We start from the raw sequence: 21,236 nt of genomic DNA, 5'->3' as shown, positions 1-21,236 counted from the left end.
GTGCAAGAGAGAAACAAGTTCTGTTAATTAGTTCATAACTGATATTTCTTAGATTTTTAGTCATGCAATGGAGCCGAGGGCTTATAATCCTTTCTTTCATTGGACTTTCATGTTTGTGTGTTCTCTGCATGTGTTGCTGTTACATACACTTTCTAAATGGGGTGTTACCCTCTCTATTAGGAAGCAGGCTACAGAGTCATACCTACAGACAACAGAGGTAGTTTGGAGTACTTAAATTAGGTGTGACTGTAATACAGCCTAATTGTGCCATTAGGATAGCCATGACAGTGGTCGTTCTGTGATGTGTGCTGCTGCAGGTATTTTGTGTCTGGGTATGTGTTTCAGGAACAGCAATTAACTCCAAAATTGGAAGCCTGACAGGGGTTACTAATATGTGGCTAGTTACTTTGCCTAGAACATTGCAGGGAATGGGGGAAACGCTGTTTTGACGCCCTGATGAATCACCAATTTCTTTGAGCCTTAATCTTTTCTAACGCTCATTTACCATGGAGGGCTGGGCTATGCATATTCTGGATCCTGTCAGTCCAGCTCCTTAATGGGTAGTTGAATGATGTAATACAAAAGGAATCAGTCGTTCATAAGCTGAATGGATCGCCACCTCTGCATTTCTAGCAGCTCTGTTGTTATTCACAAAAGGCTGTTGGCATGTAAGGAGCTGGTGTCCCTGAGAGTATATCCTACAGTAAAAGTTTATTCTGGATTGTCTTTCTGGCCATCTAGAGTTCCTGGTTTTTTTGAGTTCAGTGTACATGTATTTAAAGAAGTAACTATACACAGCTTCTAGTTCTGGACTGATGCACATGCAGGTACATAGAAACATAGATGCCTATAGATACATATAGACATCTGTCTGGCATGGTAGTGTATAGTGAATTAGGCTCAGATTTGATTTATCCGTTCGGGATTCCTTCCTAACATGACTATCATTTTCACTATTGACAATAGCAAACACTGGCAATACAGACTTCGGAAATTACACCTTTAGGTGCTATCAGTAGTTCACATGGGTCTTGCTCAGGAATATTCTGAGTTTTGAATGTAGTTGTCAAACATATATTTATTTTTATCTAGAGCTTGTGCTGGGCTTTTTGCAAATCTAAATATTGTATCACTTAATTTTGCTTTTAGATTTCTTGTGTTTTCTTGTACAAGTTGCACAAGTATTAAACAGGTATCTGCTTAGATTCTTCCTCATACTGGCCTTTCCCTGCTACTTTCTAGAAATAAACAACAGTGATGAATATTAATTGGTGGTATTCATAAGGCAGACTTCCATCTGTCTTGGTAATGGAGGTAGAAACTGCAAACAAAAAAATGTAGGTTTCTGTTACTCTACTAAAACATTTCTGTGTATTTCTAGGAAGACCTAATGTTCTGCAGTCTATTTCCAAGTATTTTATAATTGCAGAATGCCAGTGATCTGACAGAGAACCTTGAGAAACAAAATATAAAATAGTAATTATGTTGAGGGGAAAAATATTTAACCATTTGATAATTTTTACTTGTCAGAAACTTAATGAAACACTTGTGAAGCTCTACAGGGATGTCTTTTGGCAGCTTTATGGCTTCGGATTTGGTCAGTATTGGTATCCATAAGAATATTTTTACAGGTTGTGGTGCTGTTGCAGGTTGCTGCACAGTCTGACTGTGTCTGTTGTTCAAACAAGGAACTGGTGAAACAACAGGCCAATTTGCAAAGTAGCTTGATTTGCTACCCTGGCGCTGAAGGTTTATGCTCAAACATTTTGATGTATCCTACTGATTTCTGATTCTTTTTCTAGGAATTAGAAAAATAGAACAAAAGTGAAGAATGCATCAGAGCACAGTTAAGTGCTGAGCTACCTTTATGTGTGGAATTTGCGATCTTATCTTGGAAATTCATTCCCATTCAATGTTGTTGCTGCCCGACAGGGACAGAGAATGGTCAACATGTTGCTGTTTAAAGCAGCAAGACAAACAATTTGGGCAAAATATTGCCTGCACTGTCATGTCTCCAAGATCTTGGGTTTGTATCCCTGTTCCTGTTTAAAGCTTGTTGTCTGATTCTTTATAGTAGATGTCTAAAAGATTTGTATTACAAAGAAGGGAGTGGAATAATTTAATTTGTTAATGAAGGTGTTGCAGCTTAGTTTATAATCTGCTTTGTTAGAATTATAACTTTCTGTTTCTTAATTAACATGTATTTTAACTGCCAGGATTCAAGGAATCAGTGAAATTTTTAGGGTTGTCTCTGCCCAGTTATTTTAACTTGCAGGGAAGAATTATTGTCGTTGAATCCAAGCTGAAATATTGGAACAGTCCATCCTTTAACAGTGAGTCAAAACCTGAATTACCAGTAGTTTTGATTACAGTGATACTCTAAAAAGGTGGGGTGCTCTAACTGTGAACAAATGTACACTCAGTAGGTGATAGCCTTTCATACAGCGCTTTAAGAGCAAGCAAGAGTTGCTTCTGATTTCAGTGAAGCTTGTAATGGAGGATGGTGGCTTTTTTCAAAAGAGGAAGTAATACTAAAATGACTGGATCATTTGGGTTAAATTCTATTTTTGGCAAAGAAGGTAATGAAATAATCATTGGCAAAAACATTAGCTTCCTTTTTTGTATTACAGAACCTTAAAGTTGAATGACATTTCTTCTGTGAGTAGTTTAATTTCACTTTAAGTTTTGAAACATGTTCAGGACCAAATCTTAACAAATTTCAGGTAAACAAATGCCTTTAAAGTAATCTGGGAAAAAAAAACAAAACAAAACAATCAACCAAAAAAAAACGCAAACTCCTAAACCCCAAAGCCTGAGGGGAGTTCATCCTAGGCTGTTTGCTTTGCCAGATGTCTTGCCTTTGCTGTTTATTACAGTAGTCTTGTCATAGTCCAGGATTATTGTATATATTTGTGTTGGAAGAAAACTCATTTTTGTACATTTTTATTTACCACTGTAATTATCAACATCTTACTTGGTTCCATACATGCCTCTCACCTGGACTTTACGTCACTGTAGACCTTTTTCTCTCTCATTTTCTTTGGACCTGTTCTGACAGAAAATATATTCTAGCAGCACTGCAACAGCTGTCCCATCAGTCTGAGTGCAGTAGAATTCTGGAGATGGTTTCTGCGTGCATTTGATTTTGAGACCGTTGGTGTTAAGATTTCTGCTTCCCTGCATTATGCATTTATTGTGTGGTTTGAGAATGTGACCATGAAGAACTTAGCAGATCAGCTTTGAAGCTATGTACGTGTCTTTAAGAGTAAGTCAAAGCACTAAAAATATTAAAGTGTCCTAGAAGTTCCTAGTACAGTTTTTGACCTCCTCTTGCTTAAGCACAGCACTGATTGCAGACTTGAAACATGGCATACAAATAGTAGTAATATTCTAAGATGATAAGCCTATTAAGACTTGTTAAAGAATGTCAGACTTCTAACCTCACCCTTGGAAGTGCCCTAAATATTAACCTTACAGCTTCAAGTGTTGTTTTTAGTCTTGTCTTTCATGATAAAATACTGCATTCTCTTCTGCCAACTCTTGAATTTTTCCGAAGAAGGTGGTCTCCATAAAATCCTGCCCAGTAGAGCTGGGTTAGTTGTTTTCTTGACCTTTGTTAACTATACTGCCTAGAGTCATAGGCAGCATTGTGAGTGGGCACTGGCCACTTGCTGGTCAGCAGCATAGTAAAGTATGCGGAAAACGTAAAGATGGTGTTGGCAAGTTGGGAGGAGGAACATTCAGTAATTGAAACAAGGAAGTTTGTTGTTCCCAGCACTACTAAATTGACACTCATCATGCACAATATTTAACTTCTCTCTAAGCAAGTGCTAAAGCTGCTGGTACTTTGTCACCTGTTGTTTCTTTGAAGAATTAGGAAAGGCCAAATAGACCATCAGTTGCTGCATCTTAGCTTTAAAGATTCGAAGCCACAGTAAAGTACTGTAGAGCTTGGAATTGTTTTGTGAAAGAAACAGAATTTATAAAACGACAGATCTATTTACTGCTACGCCAGCACGCTGAAATGCAGTTGAGTCCATTAGCCAGCAAAATTCAGTATCTTTTCTAGTTTTCATTCCCAGTCACGAATAGGTTTCAGTCTTAGAATGAAAACTCATTCTCGTGATCAAAATGCAACAGTTTCTATCAACTTTACTGCTGTGTGTGAACTTCTAGAATACTTAATTGTTGCTTCCTTCAGCAGTGGAAGATGAATCTCTGACTTCCCTTAAATATATAAAGAAATATACCCCCCAAAACCCCTTGGTTAAGTGAGAGCAAGACAGCTATGTGGGGAGGGAAGGGAAACAAGGAAGATACATTGCTATGCAAGATATTTTCATTGCATAATAATTCCTCATGCGTGCAGGAGTTCCAAGAAGATATGATAAAACAAGGCAGACATAGCGTCCAGAGTGCCAAAGTAAACTCACCTGCTAGAAATAAGACACGTCAAAATGAAGAATAGAAAGAAATATCTGGGAACTCTTTCGTATGTCTTTTTCCGATAGCCATGTTAATCTCTTCATGTGCTTGGTTGGCTATAGGAAGGGAGTAATACAGGCTGAAGTTTTAAAAAAAGTTACCTTTATTTAAAATGTATCAGAGTACAACAGTTCAAGCTGATGGATTAGATGAAATTTTGCATTTGATGGTGATAAACTTCGGAACCAGATTTCTGTGAGGCTTTCCTAATGTTGCCTTAAGTGAAAAAACATAATTTCCACATCACTGAACAGTACTTGACATTAAATACTGGTATTACACTGAAAGCCTGGAATAGTCCCCCAGCTAATTTGTAGGTATGAAGATATCTGAAGTTATTGAGGAGCTTTGTCTTTCAGAGTAAAATGCAATTATCCTATCAAAGATCACACCAAAGCGTCTAGAGTTAATATTTGTGTAGTAGGTGAACAATTTTAGCAGTTAAAATGATATGTTAGTAAAAATACCAACACTTCTATTTGTGTTACCTCAGCTGTGATTTGTATTTGCAGATTGGAATCCCACTGCACTGGACATTGTGCAAGCACAGGCTGTTACCTCATAGCTTAGTCAAGCGTAACAGGTAAATGCAGGTGGATTAGAGTATTACAAGAAATTAATGTGAGCAGTGGGTTAGCATAATACATGATGCTTGTACTCCGATGAAAACCTCATCAATTTTTAAAATATATTAAAAAAAAAAATTGGTGGAAGGAGGGACCTTCCATCACATTGTAAAGTTACTGTTAATCCACGTTAGGCAGAAACTTGTTTGTTTTCATACTTAGCCATTATTTAGGCTGGTTGGTTTTAGAAGATTATGTGGCAAGTTAGTCTTCCTCTCTGATTGGGCTTATTTAACGAATGTGTTTTCTATTATACTGCTTGGAAGCAGAAACAGATGTGAAATACTGCGTGGTGTGTGGGGTATGGAACTCTAAGCTTGTCCTTCTGTAGGTACTTTGAAGCATTGTTGCCCCGTGTTCAGGCTTAGTTGGTTTTCTGTTTCTTTCAATGCAGAAGAACAGTGGTTTGCATTGACCTGTTCTTTCACTCTTTAATTCAGCGCAGGAATTCTGCTGGAATGTCTCTTGTGAAAGTCCTGCAGGTATGTTACTGTGTTCTCTGCCCACCCTGTGGTGCTTTGTAGGCAAGAGCAATAGGAGCAGCAGCAGAGTGATGTGGACTTGACTTACTAAATTTCACTCAGAACTGCAGTACTTGGTTTGCAGTGCTCTGCTGCTGATGGATTCCTAGTGAACAGGAAAGGAGGATTATTGCATTAGTTGTTCAGCTTGGGTCTTCTCTACTACTGTTCTGGGAGGCCTAGAAGTAAAGTATGTGTGTAAGCAACTACTGTGTATTTTTCTGTTTAGCTGTTTATAGGAAAAGGGGATTGTCTGTTCTTGCTGGTCATGTTTTCTGTCCTGAAAAAGTAAGAAGAGACACCAGAGCTGGGAGACAGGGAGGAGGTCAAATGCTCACAAACCTGTTAGAGGGCAAGTGATAGAGCGTTTTAGTGGAAAATCATCATACATTGAGATACTTGCCTAATGCACTTGAGTGGTAAATTCCTGATATCTTTACTGAGGAAAATAAAAAAACTTTTTGTTCCAGTGTGAGATGTTTTATGCTTTTATAGGCCTTGGTAATGAATGTAAAATTTGTGATTGTAAAGTCAACTAGGTAAAACAACTTTTCAAGAGAAAATGGGGTTGTGGAGAATTATGATCACAGATGCTTTATATTGATGTATCATCCCACCTTTCATTTTAGAACTGTCATGGTTTGGGTGCGTTACTAGAATAACTGCCATTTGAGGGGTAGACTGACATAATGCACAAAGGGGAGAGTGAAGGGTTTATTTTAATTAATAGTTTGTTACTTTTTGAAATTGTCATCTGGTAAAAGAATCTTATCTGACATGGTACTTATATAGAAATTAAATATGCATCTTTATGGATAACCTGCAGGGTGGTGGTTGCTATTAGTCCACTTACAGTGAGGGAAACAAGCTTGTGGCTTTGTGATGGATGTGCTACATGAAGCAACCCCTGTTAATGAGTTGGGTTTCTTCATGTTATGTGCTTCAGCTTGCAGTCAGGAGAGTGCTGCTTCAGACTTGAAAACTGAGAACAAGCCAGAAGCAAACTGAAAACTGCTCATGACACGATCACTCTTGTCTTCAAGGCACTTCATACTCTTACCAGGCACAAAAATTTCTTCCCAGTTCCTGCTTTGGTAGGCATTCCTAGTGTTCTTAAATGGTAAAGTTTGGGGGTTGTGTTGGTTTTTCTTGTTTCTTTTTGCTTTCTGTTTGGGTTCTTTTGCAGAAAAGGCTATATACAGGGAAAATAATCAGGGTTATTTGTTGATAGCAGTCATCCCATTATCTTCTATGTACTATCAAGATCTTTATTATTGTTGCTTGAGATTAGATGAATGAATAAGGCTGTAACTCTTAACATCTTCCCATTTTTCTTGCTCTTGACTGAAAGAGGTTTTTTGCATACCTCTGTATAGAGTCCTTATCACTTACCACTATCATGTTTCTTTGGTGGTTTTATCACTTTTGTTTAGTAACTTATTGCTTGGTATCTCTTGGACAGCTAATTACTGTAACAGTCTCAATTTCTAGACTTGCAGCATGATTGGTTCTTGTGTGTAGTTCCATCACACAGGTTTGTGTGTGAGTTAGAAAGCTCAGTAAATGATGGGAGTTGTGAATCACTTGTGAAGCCTAGCGCAGAAATGTTTCATAAATCTTTCAATAAGGAAATGCAGTGTTCCCTTTAAATAGCAAGGTGTAGTGTTTTTCTTGAAATCTCAGCCGTTTTTAGAGGAGAGACTACGTTTGAAGAGACAACTAATAGAATTGCAGAACAGTTTTGAAGGCTATCAACCTTATAAAGAGCAGAAGCTTTTTCAAAACCCTTGTGAAGTAGATACAGCAGCAGTTCAAAACCATTTGGGCTGGTGGGGTTTTATTGTGAAATGTTAAAAGCATACTGTATAAAGGTTTAAATGGTCTTCTGACACAATGTATTTCTTGTTAACACTCGGTTGCCACGTGTTTTAAAATGACTTGTACCCATCAGGGGTCCCGTCCTGAGTACTCTCTGGGCGCTTATGTCCATGTTCCTCTTCAGTAACCAGAAAGTTGCAGTTTTGTTCTGCGCGCTGCCTGGTGGGTGCCTGGGCATAAGTCATTTTGATTTTTTTGCAGGAAGGAAAACAAACAAATCGGATGGTTCTTCTATCAAGTTATTTGAAATCTAACTATCCAGCTGCCATGCTGGCACTTGCACTGGGTGCATGAACATTTTGAAACCATCATCTGGCAAGCTTGGAATGTCTGGGTTCCATTAAGCTTCAGAGGTGAAATTTTCAACTCTTCCCCCTGCTGTTTTGCTAGTTAGCAGTTAAATTCAAAGCCTTGTGGTGATTTTTAAAAGAATAATGTATTCAGTATTAACTTCTATAGACACAAGGTATGGCTAAATATTTATGTCATGTCAGCTTTTTAACTGCTGTTGTGCAATACAGAGTTTACAACTGATGTAGGTACAATGGTGATTACCAAGATTGCCACCAACAAATGTACTTTTTGGTGGTGTTAGTTGTTTTGGTTTTTTTTTTTGTTCACAGCTAATTTGTTCACTGTGGTAATGTAATAACTTCACAGTATATTTTCTTTTAAATAATGCCATCCTTTGAATGATGGATTGCTTGCCACATCTGCTCTGTAAAGAAACTGATTTCATGCTTTGAAAGGAAAATGGAAACCCCTGAGTTCTGTTACAGGCGTTCTGTATTGGAAAGATACAGTTTCATAGGGTTATTCATCTACAGAATGGTAACATGTGTCCCATACAGTGGGATGATAGTTCAATTCTTACATGAAATCTTTCCTTGAAAAGCTTCTAAAACAGCTGTCTGATTAAAATTACAAGCTCTAGTTTGTAGCAGTGTTCGTAATGCTAAACTGAAGGGAAATTTGCAAGCTTTCAGGATTAGGATTTGTCAGGTTTCCTTGATGATGCTCTATAAGCTTAACTATCCTGTATCTGAGTTAGCAGCTTTACCTGGGCCGAGAACATGATTAACTCTTGACATATTACATGTTTTGGGTATTCAAAACACTTGTGAAGCTAATAAAGAAAGGTAAACTTTGTTTAAACAGGAGTTAATGTATGGAATTAATAACATACTTTTGGAAGAGGCATCTGTTATTTCTCATATCAACTATGTAATGTTCTCAGCAGGTGCTAAAATTCTTTTCAAAGCTGAGGTCAGTGGTAGCTCTGATTTCTTCTGCTGAGGTGTAATAATCCTTGTGGATACCAAAGGGTGTGAAAGATGGTGAGAAAGTATGTTATTTCTGATAGTAGAAAGGGAGTTGATGGTCTGCAACTGGAAGTTTGTTACGAGGTTTAAGTTAAGCAGTGAGTGCATCCCTGTTTTCACAACATTTTAGGCTTTCTGATGTTGCTGGAGGTGTATTTCTGTATTAGCCGTGTGAAAAGTTTATCTTGGTCTGTGTTTAAACTTTCTAAAATGTTTGCTAGGAAGAGTTCTGCACAAAGCCAAACTCAAATCTATTTTTGTTTGTGCTTACTGGAAGAGCAGTGAAAAGATCTTTTATTCTATGAGCTTTTTTGTTTTATGGTGTTGCTGTTTGCAGCGTGAAAGTTAGTTGTCAGCACTCGCATTTGTAAATCTCTTTTTAAGGGCTGATTACTCTGGGCTGAAAGTTGGCAGGCAAGATTTCAGCCCTAGAGCACTGTTTGGGGTTTTGCATGTTTTTAAATAACAGATCTATCTGACTGGCTTGATTGAGAGGAAGCACACTGCTACTCACATTCTTGTAACTGTAGACAGCAAAACAGACTGCATAAAAGCACACTGAATATGAATTAGGGAAAATAGAGACTAGTAATAAGTGTAGGCCCTAATCCCCCTGCTTTCAAGGGAGGTTTTGGGAGTGTTGGTGGGGCGGTAGTGGTTTTGTTGGCTATATAATAACCTAGTAGGTATCTCTTCCAAGCTGTTGCAAGGTTGTGGGGTATAGCGATGCTGTTTGTATAGAAGTATCTTCAGGCAGCTGAATATTAACTGCCAGTACTAGAAAATACCTAAACCTGAACTAAAATGCGGTTAGCCTGATGTTGGTACCACAATTCATGGACACATGTGGCTTTTGGATGGGAGTGATCCCAGTTCTGCTTGGCTTGGCATCCAGGTAGAAGTGACCATATGGTTACGTGTACTCTGTCTGTATAGTCCATACAGTATATGCTGTGGATTATTTTGCTAGTTTGTATCTGGTATCTTCTAAAATGATGAAATCCTCATAACAAGATGGATTTGAAAATATTTGCCAGTAAAGAAACATGCTGTCAACTTAAAAAAACTCAGCAACAAAAAAGACCGAACAAACAAAACAAAAAAACCCCATCCACAAACCAGTTTCTTATTTGTGAAAGCGGCTGTGGATATTGCAAAGGGAAACCAGTAGGCTGAAATATGTGCTACCTGTGCTTGGCCAGATGGTCTCAGTCCCTCCTGAGAATATTCTTGTAACTCCTCAGATTTACCACTGCTGAGTAGGTGTCCACAGGGACAGATCTGTACAAGTAGAGTACTGTACCTGTTGTCGTACTGAGGAAACAACTGTATTAAGGTGCTCTTCTCCTTCCTGTTGCAAGTACCAGTGTATTACAGTTTAGGGGACATTAAGGACTTAACTGCTTAAAAGTTGCATGCTTTCTAAAGAAACAAGTTTTTACCTGTATGCTAAATTTCTGGGGGATAACAGTCTTGCCTGCTTATCAAAAGCAGTTCAAACTTGGTTTCTAAGCTTCAGGAAAATCCATGTTACTTCTCTGGGATTAGGTAGTTGTGGAAATAAGTATTTGCATGTCTTGAAAGTAACTTTGCTCTTGACATAATACATCTGAAGTTGATGAACTTGACTAATTGCAAGTACCAGTGTATTACAGTTTAGGGGACATTAAGGACTTAACTGCTTAAAAGTTGCATGCTTTCTAAAGAAACAAGTTTTTACCTGTATGCTAAATTTCTGGGGGATAACAGTCTTGCCTGCTTATCAAAAGCAGTTCAAACTTGGTTTCTAAGCTTCAGGAAAATCCATGTTACTTCTCTGGGATTAGGTAGTTGTGGAAATAAGTATTTGCATGTCTTGAAAGTAACTTTGCTCTTGACATAATACATCTGAAGTTGATGAACTTGACTAATTACTGTGTAAAGACCAAATGGCAAGCCAGAAGGAAAAATAAAGTTTTACTACATGTGTTTACAGAATTGAAATTATACATAATATTACGAAACTCTGATTGTGGCCTTCTAAATCAATTCATAAATGCAGGCCATTCTGTGGACTGTGACTAGACATAATTAGTGGAGGACACTGATTATTTTTTTTCATGACTGTTTGCTGTTGAGTAGAAATACTCTTTAAAGCATATTTAAGAGATTGTGTGCCCCTGAAGGTTTTTCTTGTGGGTTTATTTTTTTTTTTTTATAACTCGAATGAAAAAAATTGCAGTCTACTTCTGACAGCTCCATGTTCTATCTCTGTCCCAAATAGGTCTGCTGACTTGTGTTTTTTCCCTTGTATGTCTCCTCCTTATTGCAGCAGCGTATGTTTATGCAAAGATAGGGTTTACCAGTCAGCAATTCAGTGCATCTTTTAAAATGGTGGGCAGGTTAACACTTCAGGGGGATGATAATCTTTATTGCTGATGCATTCAAATGCCACGTTTAACTTGATTGCTAATTTGACTATTAAAATAGCATCAAAAGAGGCTAAACAATCTTCCAAACTATCACTCCTGATCTGTAGCTTCTAGTACTACCACATATTGATTGTGGTTTCTGTAAATAAACCTGAGTATGGAGATGCGTATCAGTACTAACGAAAAACATGCTAAAACACATCCTGTGAAGAGCCTGTAACAATTGTGATTTTTATTGTTTCTCTCCTTGAAGTAACACTGCCTTTTCAACAAACACTGTGTTCTCTGACATGATAGTTGTGGAAACCTACAGTCCTATAAGTCTTATGCTTTAAAAGACTGGTAAGTGGCAACTGGTAAGTGGAAAAGTTGATGGCTCTAACTTTCCAGAACAGCCCTGCACATAAAGTTGCTTTGAAGTGCATCACAGCAGATGGGATTTTGCAGCAAAGCACTTGATGTCCTGGAGACTTGGAGCAGTGTGATACACTAAGAGAAGAAAATTACAAAGGGAACTTCTTCTGTGTTTGGGGTCTTCCCATATGGCTTACTCATTGGCAGAAAGGCAATAGTTGATCTTTGTTAAAAGCATGGGATTTAGAAGGCAAGTTGAATATCCTTTCAAGCAGATTATTACATTATCATCTCACTTGTTTTTAGAGCCATTTTGATCCTTAGTGGTCAAAATGCAACTTAAAAATGTGGGTTTGGCATTGTAGTTATTAGAAATAATTTATTCACGAGGTAAGTGGATTTAGTGTGGAGTGTATCACAACAAATCTGTGTAATGAGAATGATTATTAATCTGAGTAATCCAGAGTTATCTAGAGATTTTATCTACACCTAGCCTGTGATAAGTGTCTTGTATAATCTCATCTAAAGGACTTCTGAAAAGCAGTAGAATGATGTGCTGCTATTATTGCTGGTGGCTTGCCCAAGTAATCTGAAGTTGCAGTGTGCAAATTGTAGTTGTGTATTGTCTATCAAGTTGTCTAACAACTTGTCTACCCTCAGCTGAAATGAATGATTTAGCTGAATATTTTGTGATTGATGGCCAGTCAGCAAATACTTTACATATGTGCAGTGGAACTTCAGTTTGTTAGACTCACATGATCTTAGCTGTTTGCCTTCCACAAGCCATAGATTTACAGAGTACTGGTGCTAGCACTACATGCCAGAGGATGGAAGAGATTGCAGCATGACTGGGGATGATCCTAGGAGGGAATGGGAATGTGTGAAAGAGAAGCAGGCAACAGAAGGATGCAAAGAAGTACCTTGGCATTGATTTGAGGATCAAAATGCTGAGTAGGTAGCATAATTGCTGACAGAAACGTGTTTGTCTTTCTGTAAATTAGGTTTAGTTTGTGAATCTGGACGAATGTGCATGATCAAGTTTAGTATGAACAGCAGTGGAGATTATACACAGCAAAGACAAAGTTTAAGAAAGTCTTTTGCTCTTCTTAGTAAAATATTAATCCAGATTTTAAAAGGACAAACCCAATGTCTTTTACAGAATATTAACAGAAGCATTCTTCAAGAAGCTTAGACGCCTTCTGCAGTGCTAATGTGCATAGAGCGTGGGTTTGAGGAACACAGAGTCTAGCTACTTGCTTTCACCCTGAGGATGATTTTCTTTGTTATTTTATAAAATACATCCTGAATGAATTCCAGACTTTCTGCCATGTAGACTGTGCGTCTGTTCATGTGTGTTTTTTGTCTGTGCCATTATTCCTTTCTTGAATAATTTCTATTCCAAGATGAGAGGCAGGGTGTTAGGAAAAAATACTTCCGGGAACATAATATACAGTGATACAGTGCATGTGTTGCCTTCAAAAATATATTTTTCATTCTGTTCGTCTAATCTTGAATATTTTGTCCTGTTGGGAAGGTCTGTATATTGGTTCCTTCAACTGTGTGTGCAAAACATCTTTTCTTCTGCATATTCCCATAATACAGGTGCTTGAATTGGTTTATAAGTGAATGTCTTCATTTTATGTGAAAGTTTTGGAATGTATTCCATCAGTTGTATGAAAGACTTTTACTTTTGTCCATTTCAGAATATAGCATAGAGGAGATTCCATGGAAGGCTGTAAAGAAATACTCCAGTCATTTGGAGCTCAAGTTCTCTAAAAGGAGCTTATCTGTTAAATAATGAATCATCCATGTGCTCCAGATATTTACCTTTTATTTTTTTCTTAAGGAAATTGTAGAGAATCTCACCCTGAAGTTGTCACCAACTTGAAGGCAATACATTGCTCTTGCATGTTGTTACAGATGTAGTACTGGAACCTTCTATGTGAAGAAGTAACTCAAAGCATATTAAAACTTGCTCATATTCCTTTTAGAAAAGAAAAATGTAAAAATTACACTTTTTTTTTTTAAACCCCAGTATTTTCTTTGAGACTTCATGCTTCAAATGGGCTTTTCTTGGGTATGGGTTTTTTTTTGTTTTGCTTTGTTTTATAAGAACAGGTTTTTTTAAAAAATAACTATTAAATAATAGCATCAAATTTCGAAGTGAAGTCACTGTCAGACTTTCAACTCTACTCAGTTTTCTACTTGTCTAATCAAATAGAATAACATTTTAGGATGATGGAGCAGAAAACTTGAGTGTTACTAATCTAGCAGAACTGTTGTTAACATGCTTGAAATTTGCGAAGATTAAGTGACTGTGAGAGTATTTGAAGACAAAGGTTGGTTTGTGACTAAATGCTCCTTAATAACTGAAGCAAATCTACCAGGTGGTATGAAGAAGCCATGGTTTGAAAACCAATCTGAATAATTAAAGTGAGAATCAAGTGAAATTTTCACCTTGGATTTCCCTGCCCGTTGCTGTGGCAAGTGTCTGCACTCCCAAGGCAGCCAGTGACTGGAAACTGAGTATATCTGAGAGATCACTTTATGTTTTGCCATAACATTTTCTCTGAACACATAATCCTGACTGTGTTGCGTGGAAGTTCTTTGGACCTTTGGTCTGAATCAGCACGACAGGTCTGGAATGTCTGTGAGTTCTCAGGAATTTCAACAACCACTTACAGAATCTTTTGTTTTTCTATTTCTGCAGCTTACAAAGGTGACCAGTAAAGTTCTCTTTGAGCAGCCAAAAAGCAGACAGCTCATGACTTCTGATCAGGACACTAAAGTTGTGGCTGAACCGCAGGTGCAGCAAGTACAAGAAGTTAAAGACGGTTCTCATCTAGTAAGTATTTTAATTACATATTCCCCTGGTATAAGTGTTGAATGAAACATTTTTTTTTTACTATGTCTTAATCAAAATTGTATCTTAGAATGTTTTAGAGGACAGTTGGCTGATAGCATTACAACATAAAATAGCTGGAACAGAGCTGTTGAAGGTAGCTAATTCTCCACACTGAGTAGGAGCCTGGACTTAAGTTCTCTTTAGTCCTATGGGGGATTAAAATAAACTGCAAGTTACAACAGTTTGCACTTATTTAAGGTACAAGGTTTTTTAGGCTATGCAGAAGTTCTGAGTTAGGTTGTAGCTCACACATTACCATGTGAGGAAAATGCAGGAAATGCACTTGGCATGGACCTGTAAGTTGAAAAAAGTACAAACCCATACAAATAGGAAATTGCATTCTGTAACAGGAATTTTGCTCAGTTCTGCCAAATGGCACATGCTGCTGCTTCTGTGCTACTCTGCAGGATCCAGGAAGTTGCTTTATGGGGTGCTTTTGGCAGATCATACGGCAGATAGTACTGTGTGTTTACATGTTGCAGTAAATGTTTTGAAGAAGATTGGGTACATAATTTGTGTGTATGCTCTACTCATAACACTGTATTTTCATCTTTGAGAGTTAACTGCATATTGGGAGGAATGTTTCCTCTTGGGAAATCTTGAAGGGTTTGGTTTTGGTGTGTTCTGCTAGGCACTTAGCCTGTACTACGCTAAGTGGCAGGTGCTTGTTACTTCAACTTAACCTTGCAGCAGTGGAAAATGCTTGTTGCTTCAATTTACCTGGAGCATGCACTAAAGAGCATTTTGAAAATGCTCTAAACTTGTGCTCTCCTTTGCTAAACAAGCTGATGGGGTTTTTATTTATTTGTTTCTGTGCCCCCCCCCTCCCCTTTTTTTCGGGGGGGGAGGGGAATCTTCTCTGTTGTACCTTCTCACATGTGAATTTTGTCTATTTGATAATAGAGAAAAAATTGCATTCACTTCTCTAGTTTTGTGCCGTAGTTTTGTGATTTCCCCCCCCAGTACTTGGGGCATTAATGTCAGGAAACCAGTGTGTAAGCTTGAGTAAGAGACTTGCAGATCTACTTCAGAAGTCAGTCCAGTTTCAACAGGTGCATTAGCATTAAAGGTGATTTGATGGGTCTTCACATGGCTAGCTCTTCTAATTTAGCATATTTTAAAGTTTTGTAAAACTACATGTAAAGTTGGACCTAAATCTTAATTTCTGTTCTTTACTGGGAGAAGGAGAGTAACAGTTTCTTTCAATTTCAGAGAACTTGTCTGCTTGTCTCTTTAGTAGAGATGACTAATGTCAATTTAGGTATCTTGGAATGTATCCATAGTGCTATAATGGTGTATTTCAAATAACTAATTCTTACGAGATTAAAGCTTTTCCTTTGCAGAATATCTTATTCCAAATAGATGAGACCTGTAGCTTATTAAGCTTTTTTTTTTCAGTTACACCGTTATCATACTCTTGTATACACAGCATCAAAACGTCATTCTGTTGTATGAGAATCATTACCAATATACTCTATTAAAAATGGTGTTTTCAAGATTGTCCCTGTTCCATAATGGCACACTTGCATGAGTAAATTTTTCTAGTGCTTCATGTCTTCACTTACACATTTTGGGTACAAGTCTGTAGTTTGAGAAATCATCATGGACTGTAGGAAGAAGTTAACAAACTAAGATCATTACGACGCTTTCATCTTTCGCAAAACATGATAGGAATGAGAAAAATGGAGGTCCTGACTCAATTGCATTTAGCAAGTACATGCTTCAGACTAACTGAAAATCACCTGCTCTTTCTTGTGTGTTTTCATTATTTTGAGATCGGAGGACTAGACTGCATAAAGGAATAGATTCATGCTTGTGGTATTCCCTGCTTCAGTGTGTATTTGATATGGGGCCATACTGCCATGGTATCTAGTCAGGTTTATAGGAGTATTTTTTTATAGACTGAAAAAAGATTGCTGAGTTACATTCCCTCATTCTTTTGGCTATGCTGTTCTACGGGGATCTGGTGATTCCTATTACGAGTGCTTTTGTGGCAGTTAAGGAAGAAAGTTGTGGAATTTCTACTGGAAATTTTAATACACCCTTGTAGATCCTGGAAAAATAATTCTCTTTATGCTAGTCTTAATTCTGAAGATTATATAAAGTATTATTTATTATGTCTTTAAACATTAGCACTATTAAAAAATTAACAATTAGATTTTCCTAGCTGCGTCTTTAGTTCCATCGGTTTTCTTTGGCAGGAACAAAACTTAACACACGTTTTGCTGTTAGCAGTGTTGAGCAGATAGCAGTGAGCGAATTAAAAGTTTTGATGCTGTGATGGAAAGCCACAGAAATCACTTTCCAGGGTTGTGTATGTTAATGATACTGTGGTCACTTGTTTACTAACAAGTTTTCAAAGGCTTAACCTCATGGTGAGGGAGGCAAAGTAATTTCTTCTGCCTTGAAGTAGCTATGAAATTATATGCTGTTTAATGCCTAATTGTAGATTGTTCACAAGCGTAGTATGGTTCATTTCCAACAACAGCTCTGCTTGAATGTGGGTGATTTTAGTAGTATTTAGCAGCAGAGTTTCAGTAGTTTGAATGCCAGTCTATAGAGGAAAGCTGACAGGTTGAGGATCCTCATAAATATCTTGTTAATAGTAGCATACACTTACAAGTTGGAGGTAGATGATTTTGAGGATATTGGCAAATTCTTAGCACTGATAAATTTGGGAGTGAAATGTACTGGTATTTCTGGCTTTCTAAGCTAGATGTGGGCTTTGTCCCTTCAGGTCACTTTATCACCTTGTCATTGGAGCCATTTGTTTTTTTTTTTTTGTATACTGATTGACAATTACTCTTTCTGAGAAAGTCCTGGTCAAACTAGACCCAGTCCAGTTTAGTTCCCTAAACACAAGGAAGCATTTAAGAAATGCTTCACTCCCTTTTGACTCACTTCTCTGTTCCCTTTTTTATGAGTGATGCTTCACTTCTAGAAATTTGAGATTACTCTCTGAGGAAGAGGCCAAGACCCAAATCCCATGGTGGAGAATTTAATTGTACTTCCTAAAATGTTTTTCATAGGATGTAATATGGAAGGATGTCTCAAGCTTAGAGCTGTTAGGTTATGTTATTCAAAAGTCCTTTTGCAACACGTTCAAGAGTAAGCCTTGTAGAAGGGACTGAGGAAATAAATTTCACTAGTTGAATATAGTATCCAGTGAAAATTCAGTGTTTCTATAATCCTCAGATCATTTGACAATACACAATATTACATGCAGTATGTGCTAATTAATAGTTAAGTGGCAGTTTGTGTAACAAGAGATGACATTTAATAATTTGAGAAATCCTGAATAGATTTAAACAAGAGGCGGGAGCATTAGACCTTAAACTGAACATATAAGGTATCAGTGTCATGAAGGATCAGTACTGCTCATTGTTTCTTCTTTCTTTCATGTTATTGTGGGGCTAAACTGTAAGAAAAGTGCTGAATAGTTCTGCACCTGTAGTTGACTTCTAATCCAATGTTTGATTGCTTTAATGTGTAAAATGTGTGCTTAAACTCTTAACAGTCCATTTAACCTTGATATATGGGAGGCAAAGTTAAACAATCTGACCGGCTGTTCAAAAAAACCTGCAGTAGTGACATTGTGAAGTCTTTTGTGATGATGTTCTTCTCTTTTGCCTTAACTGGAGGTGGGCATGACATCAGGTATGGCCTAGGAGGGCAGGAATATCACTGTTTTGTCAGGACTAGGTACAGTTGCATGACTTTATTGTAGAAAAAGGATAATTGAAGTTAGATGTCAGAGGATTGGAAAGACTAGTTTTGACTTGTGCTATTGTACCTAAAGCTAGACTGTATTTTAAAACTTAGGTCTCTAAGACTGTGTATGAGATAAACACTTATTCCTTGACAAGGAATCGGTATATGTAGAAATGAAAGTAGATGGCTAGGTATACTTCTATTAATAAGTCATGTTGACTTCTTGCCTTCTGCCTAGGTGTGTGCAGCACATAGGACTAAAGTACTTATTTAAATAAGTTGTTCAGGTCATGAAAGTGCTGCTTCAGAGCAGTTTTGTTTCATGGAGAGGGAAAAACCTATTTAGGCTTTGAGTAGATGAGGAGATATAGCAGAGCCACAAATATGTATTAAAGGAAAAAAAAAATAAGCAAACCCGCTCCTCAGCTGAGCTGGGCTCTGAGGTGGCAGAGCACAACTTCTGTTGAAGTGCTTTTCAAATCATGTGGTGGTGTTTAGCTTAGCCAGAAGGATTTTAATGAGTCTTGGGAGTTAAGCAACCAACCTCAGGTGATGTAGCATAACACCAGCATCATTTTCTGCTTAAATTTGTTACCCTCACCCCTTTTTTATGGTGATCCCACAATAAACAGCATTGAGAAATGTGACTTAATGGGCAGTATAAGCGCTTAAAAATAGAAAGCGTCCCTGGAACCCTTAGATAAAACTAAAGGAACAAGTACAAAATGTGCCTTTGCACATCAGGAGGAGGTATGGGAAAACTGGAAGAAGGGTCTGCTTGCCTGAACTGCTTCACTCATTTTCTCCCCATTAGTTGATAGGAGAAGTGCTTGTTAAGGCACTAGGAAGGTGGACTTTGGCCTGGTCTGTCTTTTAAAGGCACTTAGATCCTCTCTAAAAAGCCTGTAGCTAGTAATAGTTAAATCATAGAGGGGGAAAAAACCTTGCTATTTGTTTACCTGATGAATGTATTCTGAATAGTTGTAAACTGTGTCAATATTGCTATGACTTTATGCTGACATTAAAGCCAGTTGAGTTGTTTGCTTGTGGCATTTCTTCAAAAAAGCTATTATAAGTAGCTCCTTCCCTCTTTCCGTGTTCTTGGTTCCGAGGAATGCTAAAGAGAGGAGTGGCTTGGCATATTTTTAAGTCTGGATCCAAGCATGTTGAATAACTTTGTCCCATGGGAGAATTAAAAAAAATGCAGCAGATGGCAGCAATGATGCATCAGACTTCCCATCCTTAAGAGCAAGGTATCTGGAGGCACTTTGAGGCTTCACATACTGGATAAGCTGGGGGGGCAGGGTAGTCTTCCTCTTCCCTTACTTTGCAATTTCAAAGCAGACTTGCTGAGGAGGGGATGTATTCTCTGGCCTATTCAGCAATCTTTTTTTATGGTCAGAGGATTAGTGGTGAATAGGCTTCCCCTGAAAGTTAGCCAATATACAAACAAACACATACAAACCTGAGTCTGCCTATAGTATTTAATTTTATATGGCATCTAAGTATAACATAATCTATGTTTAAGAATCTAAGTCACGTTGGGTTTTGTGATTCATTTGTCCTATGAGCAGAATATTTGGAGGAGAAAAAGCTACATTGACAGCTGTGTTACAGATTTGCACTTTTTTGTTAGAGTATATATCAAGAGAAGTAGGATAAGAAATTACTCTAATACCTTGCAGAAGATTCAAAGAAGAAAAGCATTTCATGCTGTATAAGGAAGAGCGATTCACCTCTAGTCTGTTACACTGCTAAATGTGAACTCTGCTGTTGTTGCTGCAGGAGCACTTTATAGTGTCTGCCCTGTAGACTGAAGTGAAACATTTGGATTTCTGGAGTGCTTCTGCACATGCTCAGTACTGCTTTGTATACTCACAAGTTACTGTCATCACATTGTGAACAGTTTGGGATAGCAAAAGCTTCTCTTTTGGTTCATTAGTCTGAACAGATATGCACTTAATTTACTGACTAGATATGAATGACTAAAAGAGGAAGTGATGTGTAATTTATTTTTATGTTGACAGTAGTAAATTTGCTGTCAGAAGTAAGCAAAGGAGATGGAAAGGAAAAGATGACTGTGGGCTTGTCTGGTAAAGATGTTTGGGTGGGTTTAGTTTTGTTTTTTCTTGGAATTTTGGAAACAAAGCAGAAATCTTGCAGTGTGATGATGACCATACAGAGAACACGGATAAAACTAAATCACGTCTCAAGCCTCGCATAGGGTATGTGACTTGCCATGAGGGCAGCTGTTAAAGTATAATGACAATAAAAAGAAAAAGTAATGATAGTGGGCTATCAGAAAATGGATCTGTGTTTAGGCAGCGTTTATGCTGGAAGCATAGGTTGCAGTAGACATCAAAATAGATCTCTTATTAATTAGTTGAAAGGCAACTACTTTAATTAGCCTTAGTTACCCCTATGTACTGCTATATGAACACAAAGAAGGCAAGTTGCCAGGCTAAAACTAGTTCAAGTACATCTTGATTAAATTTAACATAAGGTGGACAACCAACTGAAAAATAACTGGGTTATGTACAGCTGGAAGAACAATTGAAATAGAATTTAAGGGTCTATCTTTTCTTACTTTATTCTGCGCTTTCAGTATTTTAAGTAACAGAATAGCATCATTTTGTACTGATACAATCTGCAACATCTCTGAAGGATAGGGTCCAAATTTCAAATAGCAACAATCGATTTGAGAGGAGGTCTGAGTGATGTAGGGATATGTAAAGACAAATGAGAACAACTGTTAGAGCAGAAAAAAGATTGCTGGGTGTCGTCATCTTTTTACTGGGTTTTTATTATTGAAGAAACAGAAGCACTATTTTTGGCAAGTAAAAAAACTGACAGTAGTGGCTGTCTTCTGATATGTAAATACATGTGTATAAATATGTTCTAATTGTTCTGAGGTCAGAAAGAAGTTATTTATGTATAACAGAGAGAAGTTATACTGGGGACAACCTTTTGGAAGAAGTAGTGTTTAGTCAAACTACCTTTTAAATCTACCTGAGTTTTTTGTG

At 37.6% G+C, this 21,236-nt stretch overlaps 1 protein-coding gene across 1 annotated transcript in view; it reads left to right on the top strand.

Annotated features, from left to right (window-relative positions):
• The window catches only part of LARP4B (La ribonucleoprotein 4B), a 55,360-nt gene that overhangs the window by 4,306 nt on the left and 29,818 nt on the right, over positions 1–21,236 (top strand). Inside the window, exon 2 of the mRNA XM_061468027.1 lies at positions 14,308–14,442. Within this exon, the coding sequence (XP_061324011.1) occupies positions 14,362–14,442 (81 nt within the window). The 5' untranslated portion in view covers positions 14,308–14,361. The remainder of the gene's footprint in view (positions 1–14,307; positions 14,443–21,236) is intronic.

Source organism: Pezoporus flaviventris, unplaced genomic scaffold (genome assembly GCF_033815535.1).
Source record: "Pezoporus flaviventris isolate CSIRO_AGI_PZ_B2104156 unplaced genomic scaffold, CSIRO_AGI_Pfla_v1 ptg000047l, whole genome shotgun sequence".
Taxonomy (NCBI): domain Eukaryota; kingdom Metazoa; phylum Chordata; class Aves; order Psittaciformes; family Psittacidae; genus Pezoporus; species Pezoporus flaviventris.
Note: the sequence above shows the minus strand (reverse complement) of the source record. Positions and strands in the feature narration are given on the sequence as shown.